General features: G+C 47.0%; 3 protein-coding genes across 3 annotated transcripts in view; all 3 read right to left on the bottom strand.

Moving 5' to 3' along the window:
• LOC138258883 (G-protein coupled receptor 22-like) overlaps positions 1–20,149 on the bottom strand; it is a 734,602-nt gene that overhangs the window by 102,502 nt on the left and 611,951 nt on the right. The window lies entirely within an intron of this gene.
• LOC138259569 (perilipin-4-like) lies at positions 12,921–14,330 on the bottom strand. The gene has a single exon (XM_069207401.1). It carries the CDS (start codon positions 14,328–14,330, stop codon positions 12,921–12,923), a length of 1,410 nt encoding a protein of 469 aa, XP_069063502.1.
• On the bottom strand, positions 14,333–14,860 carry LOC138259568 (uncharacterized). The gene has a single exon (XM_069207400.1). It carries the CDS (start codon positions 14,858–14,860, stop codon positions 14,333–14,335), a length of 528 nt encoding a protein of 175 aa, XP_069063501.1.

Here is a 20,149-nt window from a genome sequence, read left to right as displayed (position 1 = left end):
CTTCCAGCTCCTCTGGTGTAGGTTCTGCACAGGGAGGGAATTCTTCTTCCTCAGAAGTAGAATCCACTGTAGAGGGAGGGATAGTAGGAAGTGGTTTGCTTCTACTAGCCCTAGCTTTAGGGAGCACTTGGTCCATTGTTCCAGGATCCAAGCTTCCCTGTCCTTTTTGCTTTTTGGCCTGAGCCCTTGTCAAAGCAAAAATATGCCCTGGGATGCCCAGCATTGCTGCATGGGCCTCCAACTCCACATCTGACCAAGCTGATGTCTCCAAATCGTTCCCTAATAGACAGTCTACAGGTAAATCTGAAGCTACCACAACTTTCTTTGGACCAGATACCCCCCCCCAGTTGAGATTTACAACAGCCATGGGGTGGCTTTGTGTTATGTTGTGAGCATCGGTCACTTGGTACTGGTGTCCAAGTATGTGTTGTTCAGGGTGCACCAGTTTCTCAATCACCATTGTGACACTGGCACCTGTGTCCCTGTAGGCCTGGACCTCAACACCATTTATTAGGGTTAGTTGATTGTACTTCTCCAAGTTATGGGGGCAAGCAACCAAAGTGGCTAAGTCAATAGCCCCTTCAGAGACTAAAGTAGCCTCTGTGGTCTCCCTAATCAGACCAACCCCAACTAAATTACCAAAAGTGAGCCCAGCTACTCCCTTGGATTGGCTATTAGTAGGTTTGCTCCCACCACCACTGCTATTAGTAGGGACACTAGGTGTAGCAGTAGGGGTTGTAGTGGTAGGAGCTGTGGTGCCTTTCTTTGGACAACTGGGATCTGTTGTCCAATGGCCTTTTATTTTACATAAATAGCACCATGGTTTCTTTTCCTTGTTCTGATTAAAGGAGGATTTGGGCCCACCACCCCCACCAGAGTGTTTTTGTGGGCCTGATGAAGACTCATTTTTAGATTTGTCCCCACCCTTGTCAGAAGACTTACCATCCTTCTTTTTGTTGCCATCTTTGTCACCCCCTGTATGAACTTTTCTGTTCACTCTTGTTCTGACCCATTTGTCTGCCTTCTTTCCCAATTCTTGGGGAGAGGTCAGATCAGAGTCCACCAAGTACTGGTGCAACAAATCAGACACACAATTATTAAGAATATGCTCTCTCAGGATCAAGTTATACAGGCTGTCATAATCAGTAACCTTACTGCCATGTAACCACCCCTCCAAGGCCTTCACTGCCTGGTCAATGAAATCAACCCAGTCTTGTGAAGACTCCTTTTTGGTATCTCTGAACTTTATCCTGTACTGTTCAGTGGTTAAGCCATAACCATCCAGGAGTGCATTCTTAAGAACTTGGAAATTGTTAGCATCATTTTCTTTTACAGTAAGGAGCCTATCCCTACCTTTTCCAGTAAATGATAGCCATAGGATAGCAGCCCACTGCTTTTGAGGGACATCCTGTACAGCACAGGCCCTCTCAAGTGCAGCAAACCACTTGTTAATGTCATCCCCCTCCTTGTAAGGGGGAACTATCTTATGCAGATTCCTGGAATCATGCTCTTTTGCAGGATGACTATGGGGAATACTGCTGCTGCCACCATGGGTATCTAAACCCATCTTCTGTCTTTCCCTCTCTATTTCTAAAGACTGTCTATCCAAATCCAGCTGTTGCTTCTTGAGCTTCAGTCTGGTTTGCTCCACTCTCAATCTATTGAGCTCCCTTTCTAACAATCTGTCATCAGGGTGGGTGGGAGGGACATTTCTAGATACAGAGGTATGATGGGAATGATCAGAAGGAGACCTGTCCCTTACCAAGGGCACCCTAACAGCTTGGCTACCAGCATAATGTGAGAGCACATCATCAGTATGATGTGATTCAACCTCTGTACCAACTATGCTAGACTGTCTAGTAATGGGCAGGCTGAGAAGTTTCTTTCCTGAACCTTTTCCTGAGGGAGTCCCTGGATCAGATTGAGAACCATTAGCTACTTTTTCTACAGATTGGGCACTTATGGCCTTATCCTGTACTCTAAGCATATTAATTAACAGTTCTAAGGAAGGATTCTTCCCTACACTCAAACCTCTCTCTATGCAGAGACTCCTTGCTCCTTTCCAGCTAAGGTGATCATATGCAAGTTTGGACAGTTCAACTTTTTGGCCTGTGCCAGACATTTTTAGAGAGAGTTAAAGTGATAGACAAAGAGAAAAAAGTTTTCAGAACTTTTTGGAAAGACAGAAAAAACTTTTTAAACTTTTAAGAACTTTTTGAAAGTTTAGAAGTACTTTTCAGCACTTAGAAAAGACTGAAAAGAGGAAATGCAAAACTTTTTGGCTATGTGTATATACACTGACCTTGTTTTGTATATTTTTCTCTTATGAAAAGTACAATGACAAGAGTGGTAAGTAGTCTCAAAGCACTTATCCCACCGCTGCACAACCAATGTAGGAGGCTGGACTGGCTTGTAGTGAGTACCAAGGGGTACTTGCACCTTGCACCAGGCCCAGTTATCCCTTATTAGTGTATAGGGTGTCTAGCAGCTTAGGCTGATAGATAATGGTAGCTTAGCAGAGCAGCTTAGGCTGAACTAGGAGACGTGTGAAGCTACTACAGTACCACTTAGTGTCATATGCACAATATCATAAGAAAACACAATACACAGTTATACTAAAAATAAAGGTACTTTATTTTTATGACAATATGCCAAAGTATCTTAGAGTGTACCCTCAGTGAGAGGATAGGAAATATACACAAGATATATATACACAATAGCAAAAATATGCAGTATAGTCATAGAAAACAGTGCAAACAATGTAAAGTTACAATAGGATGCAATGGGGAAACATAGGGATAGGGGCAACACAAACCATATACTCCAAAAGTGGAATGCGAACCACGAATGGACCCCAAACCTATGTGACCTTGTAGAGGGTCGCTGGGACTATTAGAAAATAGTGAGAGTTAGCAAAATAACCCTCCCCAAGACCCTGAAAAGTGAGTGCAAAGTGCACTAAAGTTCCCCTAAGGACAAAATAGTCGTGTTAGAGGAAAAATGCAAGGAAAACACAAATCAGTAATGCAACAACAATGGATTCCTGACTGAGGGTACCTGTGGAACAAGGGGACCAAGTCCAAAAGTCACAAGCCACTCGGAGATGGGCAGATGCCCAAGAAATGCCAGCGGTTGGTGCAAAGAAGCTCTTACTAGGCTGAAGAACTGTGAATACTGCAGGAACGACAAGGTCTAGAGACTTCCCCTTTGGAGGATGGATCCCCCACGCCTTGGAGAGTCGTGCAGAAGTGTTTTCCCGCCGGATGGACGCCAACAAGCCTTGCTACACGCAAATCGTGCGTTTGGCGTTTTTGGATGCTGCTGGGGCCCAGGAGGGACCAGGAGGTCGCAAATTGGACCTGCAGAGAGAGGGGACGTCGAGCAAGACAAAGAGCCCTCACTGAAGCAGGTAGCAGCCGGAGAAGTGCCAGAAACAGGCACTACGAGGATGCGTGAAACGGTGCTCGCCGAAGTTGCACAAAGGAGTCCCACGTCGCCCGAGACCAACTTAGAAAGTCGTGCAATGCAGGTTAGAGTGCCGTGGACCCAGGCTTGGCTGTGCACGAAGGATTTCCGCCGGAAGTGCACAGGGGCCGGAGTAGCTTGCAAAGTCGCAGTTCCCAGCAGTGCAGCCCAGCGAGGTGAGGCAAGGACTTACCTCCACCAAACTTGGGCTGAAGAGTCACTGGACTGTGGGGGTCACTTGGACGGTGTCGCTGGATTCGAGGGACCTCGCTCGTCGTGCTGAGAGGAGACCCAAGGGACCGGTAATGCAGCTTTTTGGTGCCTGCGGTTGCAGGGGGAAGATTCCGTCGACCCACGGGAGATTTCTTCGGAGCTTCTGGTGCAGAGAGGAGGCAGACTACCCCCACAGCATGCACAAGCAGGAAAACAGTCGAGAAGGCGGCAGGATCAGCGTTACAGAGTTGCAGTAGTCGTCTTTGCTACTATGTTGCAGGTTTGCAGGCTTCCAGCGCGGTCAGCGGTCGATTCCTTATCAGAAGGTGAAGAGGGAGATGCAGAGGAACTCGGCTGAGCTCATGCATTCGTTATCTAAAGTTTCCCCAGAGACAGAGACCCTAAATAGCCAGAAAAGAGGGTTTGGCTACCTAGGAGAGAGGAAAGGCTACTAACACCTGAAGGAGCCTATCACAAGGAGTCTCTGACGTCACCTGGTGGCACTGGCCACTCAGAGCAGTCCAGTGTGCCAGCAGCACCTCTGTTTCCAAGATGGCAGAGGTCTGGAGCACACTGGAGGAGCTCTGGACACCTACCAGGGGAGGTGCAGGTCAGGGGAGTGGTCACTCCCCTTTCCTTTGTCCAGTTTCGCGCCAGAGCAGGGGCTAAGGGGTCCCTGAACCGGTGTAGACTGGCTTATGCAGAATTGGGCACATCTGTGCCCAACAAAGCATTTCCAGAGGCTGGGGGAGGCTACTCCTCCCCTGCCTTCACACCATTTTCCAAAGGGAGAGGGTGTCACACCCTCTCTCAGAGGAAGTTCTTTGTTCTGCCATCCTGGGCCAGGCCTGGCTGGACCCCAGGAGGGCAGCTGCCTGTCTGAGGGGTTGGCAGCAGCAGCAGCTGCAGAGAAACACCAGGAAGGGCAGTCTGGCAGTACCAGGGTCTGTGCTACAGACCACTGGGATCATGGAATTGTACCAACAATGCCAGGATGGCATAGAGGGGGCAATTCCATGATCATAGACATGTTACATGGCCATATTCGGAGTTACCATGGTGAAGCTACATATAGGTAGTGACCTATATGTAGTGCACGCGTGTAATGGTGTCCCCGCACTCACAAAGTTCAGTGAATTGGCTCTGAACAATGTGGGGGCACCTTGGCTAGTGCCAGGGTGCCCTCACACTAAGTAACTTTGCACCTAACCTTTACCAGGTAAAGGTTAGACATATAGGTGACTTATAAGTTACTTAAGTGCAGTGTAAAATGGCTGTGAAATAACGTGGACGTTATTTCACTCAGGCTGCAGTGGCAGGCCTGTGTAAGAATTGTCAGAGCTCCCTATGGGTGGCAAAAGAAATGCTGCAGCCCATAGGGATCTCCTGGAACCCCAATACCCTGGGTACCTCAGTACCATATACTAGGGAATTATAAGGGTGTTCCAGTAAGCCAATGTAAATTGGTAAAATTGGTCACTAGCCTGTTAGTGGCAATTTAGAAAGAAATGAGAGAGCATAACCACTGAGGTTCTGATTAGCAGAGCCTCAGTGAGACAGTTAGTCACTACACAGGTAACACATTCGGGCACACTTATGAGCACTGGGGCCCTGGGTTACCAGGGTCCCAGTGACACATACAACTAAAACAACATATATACAGTGAAAAATGGGGGTAACATGCCAGGCAAGATGGTACTTTCCTACACATAGTAACTAGATTAAAAACTGACAAGCAAGTAAATACATATTATAAATAGGTTAAACATGACAAGCGCAAGCACTTGTAATAAATAGGTTGAAAATGACAAGCAAGCAAGTACAGTCTGAGTGCAAAACATATTCAATCATATCATTAGCCCACTGCGGCTTCTTACTAGTAAACAACAATAACTAACTCCCCACCTACAACTACCCCATGCCAAGCTCTCATATGTAGAGCGCCGCAGTGGTCAACATCTTCAAAATTCACCACAGCGGTTCCAAATCCCACGCAAGACAATGCAAGGTCAGTTATTACCACCCTCCAGATCCTCCTGAGAAATCATGGAGCTATTCGACATGTCTGTGTCATCATTCGGGGCCAACAAGCAATCCACAAGGTGTTCCCGTGCCCTAGCCCTTTAAATCGTCCCGCCCTCTTTTCAGCTCTTGAAATAACACAGCACACTCAAGACAAGAACATTAAACCAGTTCTTCTCACCATTTGATTATCCGAGGGCCTCGCATTGACTTTCAATGCATTGTCAAGTGTCGCTTTGCCAGAGTCAATGTTAAGTCAATACATTTAGTAGTGGTTTTCCTCTTTTTGGGGTGAGGGGATCCCCCAAGTATACAGGCCAAGGGTGCACAAGGTATCGCTCATAAAGTTATGTTATAAACACAGTTCATTACGTCTTCCTAGAAGTCCACCAAGGATTGACAGGACTATACCATATGGAACATTTCTGCCCCTTTCACCCCACATCTTGGACATTTCGCAGTAGCATTCGCAGAAAACCTATTGATTGCAGCAGGTGTAAAGTAAGCTCTGTGAAGAATATAAAAATTAATTCATTTGAACCTGGCATTACAAGAACAACATGTGCTAAGATCCTCTCCCAGTCCATTTCAGTAATCTGAGGCTCTAGCTCTGTGCCTCGTTTCTCTTTCAGATCAGTGAGGGGAGTAGGAACCGCAGCACGAATAGCACGATATCGACACATGACCGCTTTTACCTGACCCGACATTGTACAGAGCAACGGACACTCTTGGTATGTTAAAGGTTCAGCACCTCCATTCCCGAGTGATTCCTAATCGTGGCAACAACTGCCCTGTGCAATCGTGTTTGGCCTCCTGGTATACCGAATTCTACAGAAAAGTCTTCAAACACAAGCAGTACTCCATCCCGGTACAAATCCCCTAAACGACTAACTCCATAACCAGCCCACCACTCCAACCCACTAACACTCCTATGCGAGCCACTATTTTCAACCACTTAAAATAAGGCACCTGAACTTGAGTCCACTGTAGACAGTGTCTCCAGCACTGCTGTATTACTAGGAGCTCCTGAGAGACTGCAAGTTAATGTCACCAGGGAACCAGGAGGACCTGCAATAACTCCGCAAGTTAGGCTGCAATGATACCCTCCTCTCCTGGATTCATTCTGCAGGAAACCCACTGGTTTAACCATTGCAGTTGGGCAGCTAAGTAATAAGACTCTAGGTCAGGCACTGCCAGCCCTTCGTGTGCCACAGGGCACTGCAATTTTGTTGGTGCAACCCTATGCCCACCTGTCCCGTAGATCAGTTCTAAAAGTAGGTCTTGTAGGTCCTGGAACAGCCGACGAGGCATGGGCAACGTCAGAGTGGTGAAGAAGTGTCCCCAAGGAAGGAACCTTTTAAATTTAAATGCAATGAGCTAGAAAATAGCATGAAACATAAATTAAAATACCAGTGCAAGGTACAGCATAAAATTATGGCAAAGCTAATATCCAAGACCTATAGTTCAAGTTCCACTGCAATTACAGTCAGTTGTAGGCAGCAAATAACAAATACATTAACAGGATAATAAGAAGGCCTGACTCACCGGGGTACCACAATATCAGCAATGGAATGGAGGCAGCCACCATCAGGCCGCGTGCAGGTGCACATCATTCACAGCCAATGAGAGGCCGGGTTTTCACAAGAATCGCAGCCAATGGAATCTTCGAAGCCCTTTGATCCAGAGGTTCTACTAGGTAAATATTATTTCCCCACTGCTTTGTGCAGTCTAACAGAGGCTGCAATGAACCTATTAACTGAATGTGATACCAGTTCAGTTTGTAGTAGTTGGAGATACAATAGCCCTGGTCTAGATGATCTCATATCAAGGGTTCTAGGCAGAGGGGCTAATATGGATTTTACCGGAACACTATATAAACACAGAAAAAGACAAAGTGCAATTGTGACTGGATGTTGTCTTATATGCACTTATTCTTCTAATGCCAAGCCAGTTCCAGCTCGGAGGGCAATGTCATCATACAAAATTCTCACTAGCTAACCCCCGAAAAGAATATCTTCAGCATCACGGAAAGGCAAACGCGGAGAAAATTTATTAGCAACTCAACAGTCAATAGAACACAGAATCTAGACCTACCATCCAATCCATCTTTGTACACATCAACAAGAGGGTATATTTAAGGCCATACATTAGCAAATGCTAATTGTTTTCTGTGTGATTTCAAATTTCCACATACGAAAGAGATTGGAAAGTGATCCCACACCTCAGACGTTCGCCATCCTCATGCAGAGTTCTGTTGTGGAAAGGTTCCCTACAAAATTGGAAAACACTTATTCAATCAATCTAAAAAGACTCCGAGCCTGATTTAAAGTTTGGTGGAGGGGTCACTCCGACACAGGGGTTAGGTCCTATGGGATTTAGATTTTGGTGGACGGGATATCTGTCACAGATGTGTCAGAGAAACCCCTCCGCAAACTCTAAATCAGACCCCAAATAGGAAGGAAGTCTTAAACCTTCTGTCACATGAAGCTTCAGATCTGCTATATTAACCGATTCAGTAGAAAATAATACAGGGTCCAAAGTAGTAACCAGATCGAACAATCCATTTGGTACGAATTTACAGAAGAACTTGTACTGGTCTATGGCGCCTACAGGCAAACATAGACATACCTTTCTAGAGAGGCTCGAGCCATGGTGCCTCTTGGTTCAGTAAGACTCCTAAGGAGAAGAAAAGGGAGAGCCATAGATTGGTTAGAAAACAACAAACATTCCAACAAGACCATTCCCTCACAATTAATGCCAAAAAGTCCCTAGCTCATTATGAAAAAGCAATATGATCTGCAAAGCACATGGCAAGGTCCAGGGTATGGAACAAACTGCATGCAGCGAGTATTAAAAAGATATCCAAGGAGTTTCTGGATCGCAATTAATTTTTAATCAAATAATCGAGTCACCTTGCAGATGCAAGACATTACGAAGGAAGGTTGGTATCGATTTATAAAGTCACCTTATGGCGAAAACACAAATACGATAGGTCAATAGACAAATACAATATCAACGCAGTTTGAAATTATATTGGTATAAATATTACAGCATAAAGAGTTCCGTATAGGATAAATGATATATCAGTGCTCACCACAGTAAAAAAGCGAAGGCCGGGCACTTCCCGCAGCACTTTATAAAGGCAAAGGATAATACTGGGGAAGGATTCTTACACCTTACTTTAACATCTGCTTAACAAAGCAAGTTATTCCAAAAAGTTGGCAAGGATCAGTCACACGGCTAATTTATAATCAAGCATTTGCAATGCAATGGGTCTCGCGTTTGCTCAAGTTAGAGCTATTAGCTTTGTAAATTCCTAACTGGACTTTTCTTGCAACATAAATTGAAAATGAAAAGTAAAAGAGTTGACAGGAGCGAGCTGATTCACAGCGCCACGGCCACCATGAGCATGAGCGCAAGAGTTATTGGCTGCCTGCGTGAATGTCTAGAAAGGATCATGGCTGGGATGAAAGGCAAAACAGAACCAGAGGAGGGGCCATTACACGCTGTAACAGGAGGATGTGTGACGTAGTGTGATTGCCAACAAAAATGTTCAGTTAGTTAAATAGCCGGGGGAGGGAACGCAGCACACAAAGGAGGGACATTTCACAAAATGCACCAATAAAAATGAAGCATTTAAGACAAGTACAACAAAGACTGAATAGCACGAATGAGCGGGGTTAAAAGCCCACAAAGAGATTACAACAGGCCAGAGCTCTTGTGTGCTCGACCCTAAAAAGGAGACCCTGAAAATCCAGCAAACTGCAAGCTCATAGCCCTGATAGATATGGAAGCAAAATATTATACAAACTGCACGTTATAAGATCTAAAAGGATGGGCTTAAAATCAATCTGGCATCTGCTTTGTCCAGACCAGCGTTCGTCTCGGGTGAGGAACGGAGCTCAACATCTTACCCTTATCCATGTTAGTGGGAAAAACCATCAAGTCAACACTATAATCCATGTTTATAGACTTTTAGGCAGCTTTCGATAAGGTCCAGCGTCATATTCTCTTGCAAAAACTACAAAGATGGACTATGCCAGCCCCACTACGAGCATCATCCATATACTGTGAAATTGGCTGTAATGGGACAATGTTCGGAACAGATACAGACTTAGAAAGGGCTGAAACAAGGCTGTGTTTTAGCCCCCGCCTTATTTAATCTCTACATATGTGAATTTGTATGAGTCGATCACCAGGTACAGGTGGATCCACCTAAGCTTGCTAACTGGGCCCTGACGGTCCTGCAGTATGCAGATGACATGATCTTACTCAGTAAAACCCCTGTGGGTCTGTAAAGATCATTATACTGCTTAGGCTCTTATTGTGATTTCAACAAACTAGAAATTAACATCCACAAACCAAAAGCAATGATAATTGGGAGGGCATTTTTAAAAAAAAATGTGCTTGGTATTTTCACAACATGAAATTAGGAACAGTACACAGCCGTACTTTTGTATGGCTGAGGAACCTTTAGGTCTCACCTGAACCCATTAACGCAAAAAGGCAACACTTTGATTCTGGTCTACAGGACACTATCAACAAACCTCCAGTGACCATCACTCTCAGCTCTTCTACAAGTGAGAGGAAGAACAAAGCCCTGCCTTCATTAGTGTACCTCCTTGCCACATTTCCCTCTTCAATTGCCAACTAACCTGCAAAACCTGCAGGCAAATTTGTAGGCTGCATCCGAGCTCAGCCCAGTCGCAAATCAGCTTGAATTCCTTAAAAACAAGGCTGAGATTACTCAACATTCTGCTTACTGTAAACTGATGCATAAAATAAGATATAGCAAAGAAAGTACGTTACGTTGTTGCATTTGGGAAGGCATCAGCAGAAATAAGTCTAAATGCAAAAATGATGGCGGTCCCTTAATAATATTAATATTATTTGGATTTGTATAGGACGGCTAATCAGCTATGAGGGTATCCAGGCTCTGTCCATAGGCACGGGGACATTAAGTGATTTGCCCAGAACCGCAGGATGTTGAGCACGGGGAGACTAGGGGCCTTATTAGGAGTTCGGCAGTCCGACAAGCAGACCACATGACCCGTGGGGATGAGACCACCACGAGGCTGGAGGTCTCTTCCCTGGCCCACGTACAACATTTTCACTTGGCTGACTGGCAGATAGTCCGAGGTTTCTGCCGGGCAACCCAGTGGAAACAGTGTGGTGGCATTGGCCTCTGCTCCTCACGTGCACTTGTCATGCCCTTGCTCATCTCACATACACTCTTTGTCATGCCCTTGCTGGTTTCATCTGCACTTGTTGTCATGTTCTTCCTGGTCTCACGTGTACTTGTCATGCCCTTACTGGTCTCACATGTCCTTATTGTCACATCCTTGCTCTCACATGCACTTATCATGCCCTTGCTGGTCTCACGTGCACTTGTTGTCTTGCCCTTGCTGGTCTGACATGCACTTGCTGTCACGCCCTAGGTCTCACATGCACTTATTGTCATGCCCTTGCGGGCCTCACGTGAACATGTCACGCCCTTAATGCTCTCACATGCACTTATCATGCCCTTGCTGGTCTCACATGCACTTGTTGTCTTGTCCTTGCTGGTCTCAAGTGCTCTTGTCATGCCTATTTTGGTCTCACACGCACTTGTCATTTGTTTGCTAGCCTCATGTGCACTTGTTGTCATGCTTTTGCTAGTCTCATGTGCACTTGTTGTCATGCCTTTGCTGGTCTCATATGCACTTGCTGTCATGCCTTTGCTGGTTTCATGCGCAGTTGTTGTCATGCCTTTGCTGGCCTCAAGTGAGCTTGTCATGCATTTGCTGGCCTCACGTGCACTTGTCATGTCCTTGCTGGTCTCACGTGCACTTGTTGTCACGTCCTTGGTCTCACATGCACTTGTTGTCATGCCCTTCTTGGTCTCACATATACTTGTCACACCTTTGCTAGTCTCACATGCACTTGTTGTCATGCTCTTTCTGGTCTCATGTGCTCTTTTTGTCATGTCCTTGCTGATCTCACATGCACTTGTTGTCACATCCTTGGTTGCATGTGCACTTATTGTCATGCCCTTCCTGGTCTCACGTGCACTTATTGTCATGCCCTTGCTGGTCTGACATGCACTTGTTGTCACGCCCTTGGTCTCACATGCACTTGTTGTCATGCCCTTCCTGATCTCACGTGAACATGTCATGCCCTTGCTGGTCTCATGTGCACTTATTGTCACATCCTTGCTCCCTCGTATCTTTGCCATGCCCTTGCTGGTTTCATCTGCACTCGTTGTCATGTTCTTCCTGGTCTCAAGTGAACTTGTCATGCCCTTACTGGTCTCACATGCCCTTATTCTCACATCCTTGGTCTCAGGTGCACTTGTCATGCCCTTACTGGTCTCACATGCCCTTATTCTCACATCCTTGGTCTCACGTGCACTTGTCATGCCCTTACTGGTCTCACATGCCCTTATTCTCACATCCTTGGTCTCAGGTGCAGTTGTCATGTCCTTACTGGTCTCACATGCCTTTATTCTCACATCCTTGGTCTCAGGTGCACTTGTCATGCCCTTGGTGGTCTCATGTGCGCTTGTTGTCATGTCCTTGCTGGTCTCAAGTGCACTTGTCATGCCCTTGCTGGTCTCAAGTGTGTTGTTGTCATGCCCTTGCTGGTCTCATGTGCACTTGTTGTCATGCCTTTGCTGGACTCATGTGCACTTGTTGTCATGCCTTTGCTGGACTCATGCGCACTTGTTGTCCTTCCCTTGCTGGTCTCATGTGCACTTGTTGCCATGCCTTTGCTGGTCTCTTGTGCACATCTTGTCATTCCCTTGCTGTCATGCCTCTGCTGGTCTCAAGTGCACTTGTCAAGCCTTTGCTGGTCTCACGTGCACTTGTTGTCATGCCTTTCTGGTCTCACATGCACTTGTTGTCATGCCTTTGCTGGTCTTACGTGCACTTGTCATGCCCTTGCTGGTCTCACGTGCACTTGCTGTCATGCCCTTGCTGGTCTCATGTGCACTTGTTGTCAAGCCTTTGCTGGTCTCATGTGCACTTGTTGTCATGCCTTTGCTGGACTCATGTGCACTTGTTGTCATGCCTTTGCTGGACTCATGCGCACTTGTTGTCCTTCCCTTGCTGGTCTCATGTGCACTTGTTGCCATGCCTTTGCTGGTCTCTTGTGCACATCTTGTCATTCCCTTGCTGTCATGCCTCTGCTGGTCTCAAGTGCACTTGTCAAGCCTTTGCTGGTCTCACGTGCACTTGTTGTCATGCCTTTCTGGTCTCACGTGCACTTGTTGTCATGCCTTTGCTGGTCTTACGTGCACTTGTCATGCCCTTGCTGGTCTCACGTGCACTTGCTGTCATGCCCTTGCTGGTCTCATGTGCACTTGTTGTCAAGCCTTTGCTGGTCTCACGTGCACTTGTTGTCATGCCTTTGCTGGTCTCACGTGCACTTGTTGTCATGCCTTTGCTGGTCTCACGTGCACTTGTCATGCCCTTGCTGGTCTCACATGCACTTGTTGTCATGCCCTTGCTGGTCTCATGTGCACTTGTTGTCATTCCCTTGCTGGTCTCACGTTCACTTGTTGTCATGCCCTTGCTGGTCTCACGTGCACTTGTTGTCATGACTTTGCTGGTCTCAGGTGCACTTGTTGTCGTGCCTTTGCTGGTCTCACGTGCACTTGTTGCCATGCCTTTGCTGGTCTCATATACACTTCTTGTCATTCCCTTGCTGGTCTCATGTGCACTTGTTGTCATGCCCTTGGTGGTCTCATGCGCACTTGTTGTCATGCCTTTGCTGGACTCATGTGCACTTGTTGTCATTCCCTTGCTGGTCTCATGTGCACTTGTTGTCATGCCTTTGCTGGTCTCACGTGCACTTGTTGTCATGCCCTTGCTGGTCTCATGTGCACTTGTTGTCATTCCCTTGCTGGTCTCACGTTCACTTGTTGTCATGCCCTTGCTGGTCTCATGTGCACTTGTTGTCATGCCTTTGCTGGTCTCACGTGCACTTGTTGTCATGACTTTGCTGGTCTCACGTGCACTTGTTGTCATGTCTTTGCTGGTCTCACGTGCACTTGTTGTCATGTCTTTGCTGGTCTCACGTGCACTTGTTGCCATGCCTTTGCTGGTCTCATATACACTTCTTGTCATTCCCTTGCTGGTCTCATGTGCACTTGTTGTCATGCCCTTGGTGGTCTCATGCGCACTTGTTGTCATGCCTTTGCTGGACTCATGTGCACTTGTTGTCATTCCCTTGCTGGTCTCACGTTCACTTGTTGTCATGCCCTTGCTGGTCTCATGTGCACTTGTTGTCATGCCTTTGCTGGTCTCACGTGCACTTGTTGTCATGACTTTGCTGGTCTCACGTGCACTTGTTGTCATGTCTTTGCTGGTCTCACGTGCACTTGTTGTCATGTCTTTGCTGGTCTCACGTGCACTTGTTGCCATGCCTTTGCTGGTCTCATATACACTTCTTGTCATTCCCTTGCTGGTCTCATGTGCACTTGTTGTCATGCCCTTGGTGGTCTCATGCGCACTTGTTGTCATGCCTTTGCTGGACTCATGTGCACTTGTTGTCATTCCCTTGCTGGTCTCATGTGCACTTGTTGTCATGCCTTTGCTGGTCTCACGTGCACTTGTTGTCAGGCCCTTGCTGGTTTCAGGTGCACTCATTGTTATTCCCTTGCTCGCCTCACCAGCATGCCTTTGCTGGTCTCAGGTGCTCTTGTCATGCCTTTGCTGGTCTCACATGCAGTTGTCATGTCCTTGTGATGGCATTTGCTGGACACACATGCACTTGTCATGCCCTTGCTGGTCTCACATTCTCTGCTCATTCCTTTGCTGATCTCACGTGCACTTGTTGTTATGCCCTTGGTCTTATGTGCACTTGTTGTCATGCCTTTGCTGGTCGCAGGTGTGCTTGTTGTCATGCTTTTGCTGGTCTCAGGTGAACCAGTTGTCATGCCTTTGCTGGTCTCAGGTGAACCTGTTGTCATGCCTTTGCTGGCCTCACATGCACTTGTCATGTCCATGCTGGTTTCATGTACACTTGTTTTCATGCCCATGCTGGTCTCATGTGTGCTTGTTGTCATGCCTTTGCTGGTCTCAAGTGCACTTGTCAAGCCTTTGCTGGTCTCACATGCAGTTGTCATGTCCGTGCGATGACACTTGCTGGTCTCACATGCACTTGTTTTCATGCCCATGGTGGTAAGTGGGCCATTTCTGCCCCAAAGGGGTACCACAGGAGAGGCCTCATAACCCCATGTACCCCAGGGCCGCACTGCAGCCATCTGCCATCACTGAACATCCAAGGAAGTAAAACAAAACAAGCACTGGCAAAGCCAATTGATCTTGGCAACCCCAGAGGTTTTGACATTGATGTTGTCAATGTCAATGTTTTTTAGCCATGTTTAGCCATAGTCCCTCTAACAGTAAACTTTTGGACTATGTTTTAAGCTACTCAAAAACTGAGAGGATATGAAACAGTAAGTGCTTAAGTGACTTAAAAATAAATAGATAGATAAAATATAGATAGAAAGATAAATGATAGATAGATAGATAGATAGATAGATAGATAGATAGATAGATAGATAGATAGATAGGCAGGCCCGAGAATGCAGCACTGTGACTGTGCGTTGTTGTGTCAGACTCTAGACTGAGATCAGTCAGCGTATGGTAGCATTGTTGGAATCTGGCAGTATGCCAGTCTACAGAGTGCATCTATTTGCTTGTGGTAGTAGTTTGTAGATCCTTTTTGTAGATCTCTGGCTGATCGTATTTATGAGGTCAGCTCTCCCTCTCCCTGTATCTATCATGCATGGTTCATCAGGTTAATGCTGGGTGAATGTTGCTGTCAGATGCATTTAGCTGTGTGTTAAGGCTGCAGCAATGTCCTCTTTAAATGCGCTGCTCGATATGTTGACTGAAAAAGTCCATAGTAACACAAGGCCACCGTTCGTGTACCAAGGTTCCATTATTATAGGTTAATTCCTGCATGTGATGTGAAATGCCCAGGGTTAAACACAGGCCTGTTATTGTCTGGAAAACAAATTTTTTTTTAATATTTTGGAAATGTCTTTGCGCCTTGTTACAAAAGGATATTTTCTGTATTTGATCAACGATCGAGATCTTCGATCTCAAATTTAGAGCACACATGCAAGGTTGGTGTGTACCATTTGTCTCGCTGTTTTGAGATTGCTGTATCATACTGCACATACCATGCACACATGCAGACCTTTCCATCCTGGCACATCAAGTAATGTAGCATCAGCAGTGTAAGCAACAGCCACAGAAAATCCTTAATAAACAAGCAGCGACGGGTGCTGAACACGCACCGAAAACAGGCAAACAGTATCTCACATTTAACCTCAGTCTTGGAATGCATAGCAAATGTGAGGAGATAAGAATTGGCCTGTTTACAGAGGAGCTCGAAGGGACTGAAAACAGGACCAATTGTGTCAATTGCTTTTCAAGAAAGAAGAAAGTAGTCCTGAAAACATATGCTAAAATTGTGACCAGTGTATTAATGTAGTACTTAGTCCCTGATCTTGTGGAGGGCTAAACACAGCAAGAGGCATGACAAATGCATGCCATGGACAAATGGGGAGAAAGAATAGGAGAGCGACAATGGAGGCAGCAAATGTGAAGCCTATGGGTAGCATGTCAGCCCACAAAACATATACAACATGTCTCCCAGGGACAGCACAAGCATTGCCTAGTTGGGACCTAAACAGACTGCAAACCCCTTCCATCTGTGGTGGACTCCCAGCCTCTACACGGGGTCTTTAGATTGCAGATCTGATAACTAGCCAGGAGGAGAGATGCCCCAGGTCACACTAGGGGTGCTTGTCTCCATGCCCTGAGAGTGCATGTCCTTTCTATCAGGCAGGGTCAGACTGGGACAAAAATAAGCCTGGGTACCTTAATAAAAGTGTCCTCATTTAGCAAACCAGATAGTTAAATAAGTGGCCAAAATTTGCCAATCAGGCCAAATTTGAACTTTTAAAACTACGCTATATGGGTGTTTTCCAAGGGATGGGAGACTGAATGCATTTTATTTTGCTGCAGGCAATGCTTGTGGCAATTTCATGGAAATCAACAGTAAATATTGGCCCACCTGGCTATAAAACAGACTGGGTCACTCTACACTGGAGAGATGGTGGTGCAGGTAAAACTTAGCACCCTCTGCACCATGTGTAAAAGCCCCTTTCATCTCTACTAGTCCTCTAGAGCCAATGCACCATTCAGGGGAAAGACCGGGAAACCAGCCAGGTGGAGAGATGGCCCCAAGTTCCAGGTTCCCTTAAAGGCTTGGCTGTCTTTGTGTACGTGACAATCCTGATGACTCCAGCGTCCACAATCCAAACATTGTGGGACCAGATATCCCAAAAGGCATCTATCAGTCATCGAGCAAAAACACAACATTGTTTTCTGCACAATTTTGCAAAATACCGTACAATTTTTGATAAATATCTCTTGTGGAGTGAAATTAGACTTTCTGATGTCTCACATTACTTTCTTCTCGTGAGTGTTCACTTTGCATTAAAAAGTCCTAAAAGATACTGGCACGAGACTGATTTTAAAAAATAAAATAAAACCATGTCATTGATTTTCAACAGAACAGGTAATGTTCAAGTTCTTCTAATCTAGAACGTTAAAGGATTTATTCCATATCAGTCATGTTGTTTGGGACAAGTAAGAAACAATCAGATCATGGTGCTCATTATGAAGTTGGCGGTGTGGCCCGCCATGCCGGCTGTGGCGGGAAAACCCGCCAGCCGGCATGGCGGGCCACACCACCACATAAAGAACACCTTGAGGGCCGCCATCGGCAGCCCTCACTCACCGCCAGGCTGCCTCCGTCAGGCAGCCTGGGGGTGGTCGGAATCATTATCCGACATGGCAGCGCTGCTGCCCCTCGGATAATGATCCATAATCCTCCAGCCTTTCCCTGGTGGGGAAACCCAGTAGGGAAAGGCTGGCGAAGGGGGTGCCCCTGCACTGCCCATGCACTTGGCATGGGTAGTGCAGGGGCCCCTGTACAGTGCCCCATCGCACAGGTCACTGGCCGATTTTTGAGCAGTGATCTGCATGACGGGTGCAGCTGCACCCGCCGCACAGAGGCATTGACGGCGGCTCCATGTGGAGCCGCCGTCAATGTCCCGGCCAGGCATTCCTGTGGGCCGGCGGGCGGAAACATTGTTTCCTCCCACCAGCCCACAGGAATGTTCATAATACGGCCGGCAGGGATCCGGGGACGCTGGTGGTCAGTGTTTAGACCGCCAGCATGAACACGGCGGTTTCGACCGCCGTGTTCATTATGACCACCTATATCTCTTGGAGAGGTATTTATGAAAATTATTAATTGTACCAGATATGGAAACTACACGAACTTAGTAGTGTAAATACAATTTTGCCCGTGTCTACTAAAGATTGTTAATTCTTATTCCACTACAGGGAAGGTCACTGAAGTTATGTACAATGCAGGAACAGATTTTGCTCAGGGCACTCTGAACATGCAGCAAGAAAAGACAAAATATGAAACAATATGTCACTTTCTTTGGTAGTGTTATTTCACTATGTTTTCTTTTCAGCACACTTTAGATCTGTCTGGGCAATTAGCAGCAGTTTAACAACAGATCACAGCAGCCAGCGACTACAGGTGAGCATTTGACCTTCACAAAAGGTCAGTCACAGAACAACACCAGCTGTGGCACGATTTTGTCATTTTTTACCTGTTTGAACTAGAAATATATTTTTGGGTTGAAAACTGCAAATCATGCAGCAGATGGTCGATTTTATGAGGCAAACCTGTTCCATTTATAATTATAGGGAGCTCGCTGGGGCTGCAGAATCGAATATTTCCAGAGGCCTTGCATCAAGGTGAGCACAGTGGTTCACTCTGTAGAGAGCCACTCGGACTCTCCTACACAATGTATCCACCGGTGAGTCCGTGGGAGGAGTAGGTTGCGTAAGGTAATAAAAGGAAGGGAACACGCCGTGCCTGTGCAGTTACCCTGACAGTAAAAATCTACGAGTGTGCTGTGTCATCTTTGCTGGCGCGACATTTTCCAAGCATGGCCACACGACTAAGGGCCATGCCACATTGGCAACGAGAGGAAACTGGACCCCTACGGTGTACCGTCCAGTGGCATGTGGCATGTGCCCCCTGCAGAATCGACAGAGCCGCGCGGCAGGAGCCGTGCGGCGAGAGTGCCGGCAGGAAACCGACACAGCCCGGTTGGAAGGGCAGTCCTACCTGCGAACAGTGCGAACAGGAGTCATCACCGCATCGGGATCAGGGGAGCAGACAGCTCTCTGGGAGTCGCGTGAGCCCGCCCACCGCGGACCCATCCTCGCAGAGGTGCGTCTGCTGCCTTGTGGGAGCGACGGCTGGCAGCATGAGGGAAAAGGCCCCTGCTCCGCCCAGTGGCTGTGAAAGGTGTGCCTGTCTCTGGCATACTCGCGCTGAGCGCCCCGGGTGAGAAGGGTCACATGGCTGTCAGCGCGGGTCAGCCCAGGTCTGACGCGAGGCCGCAGATCCAGTGATTCTGGCAACGGGAGTTGTTTATGGTGAGTGGCCACGATGGCAACATGGTTCCAGTGATGATCCCCACCGCTACTGCACGAGAGTTTACACACGCACGGCCCATCATGCTGGCAGCACTAATTGTGGAGTAGCCAGCTGAAAAAGAAAAGAGAGAAAGAAAACAAAAAAGAAAAGAAAAGAGGAATAAAGTAAAAAGAGACCATGTATTTGAAACCAGTGGAAGAGTGCAGAGATATAGGGCAGCCCAATAAATCTTTCATGGCACAATGAGTTCCTCCCAGGAGCACCGTGATCATCAGTCACCACCAACCAGCGGGGGGGGGCATTTGTCAGTTGCAGCCCTACCACCTTTCAGTCAACTGGCAGACCCTGCCACGGCAGCACCAAGGTGGAGCCATTGGCTTGGCAAGCAGGACAACTATTTCTGTGCCACAAGAGAGACTGATGGCGCTGTGTGACGTTTGCTCATGTTGCATATGGGAGGGGATGAGCTGTATGAGCTCTTTAGCACACTTCCCAATACAGGAGCGGCTGATTTCAACGCGATGGTAGCAGCCCTCAACTTATATTTTGACCCCAGCTGAACCCTGATTACGAGAGGTTGAAACTTCGACAAGTGCAGCAAACTGATATGGAATCAGTGGACATGTTTTACACCAGGTTGAGGAAGCTGACCAGCACCTGCGTAGGCATCAACCAGCACAAAGAGATCATAGCGCAGGTCATCCAAGGGTGCCATTCCAACATGCTGCGAAAACTCATATTGCAACAGCCTGGCATCACACTAGATAATATTTTGATTCTAGCGCGCTCTTACAAACTTTCGGCCAGTCGGGCCGATGACATGGCTGCGGTGCAAGGACATTCCGTGGGTGCATCAGGAATGCTCCGCCCAGTGACCCTCAAACAGGAACAGGTGGACGCCCTGCAAACATGTCTGGAT

The sequence above is a fragment of the Pleurodeles waltl genome, chromosome 9, assembly GCF_031143425.1.
Source record: "Pleurodeles waltl isolate 20211129_DDA chromosome 9, aPleWal1.hap1.20221129, whole genome shotgun sequence".
In the NCBI taxonomy this organism is placed as follows: Eukaryota; Metazoa; Chordata; class Amphibia; order Caudata; family Salamandridae; genus Pleurodeles; species Pleurodeles waltl.
The sequence above is the reverse complement of the archived record's forward strand: the minus strand, read 5'-3'. Positions and strand labels throughout refer to the sequence as shown.

Coding starts and splice junctions, on each gene's coding strand:
- LOC138259569 (XM_069207401.1), bottom strand. CDS start 14,330: ATGAGTGCACCTGAAACCAGCAAGGGCCTGACAACAAGTGCACGTGAG.
- LOC138259568 (XM_069207400.1), bottom strand. CDS start 14,860: ATGGGCATGAAAACAAGTGCATGTGAGACCAGCAAGTGTCATCGCACG.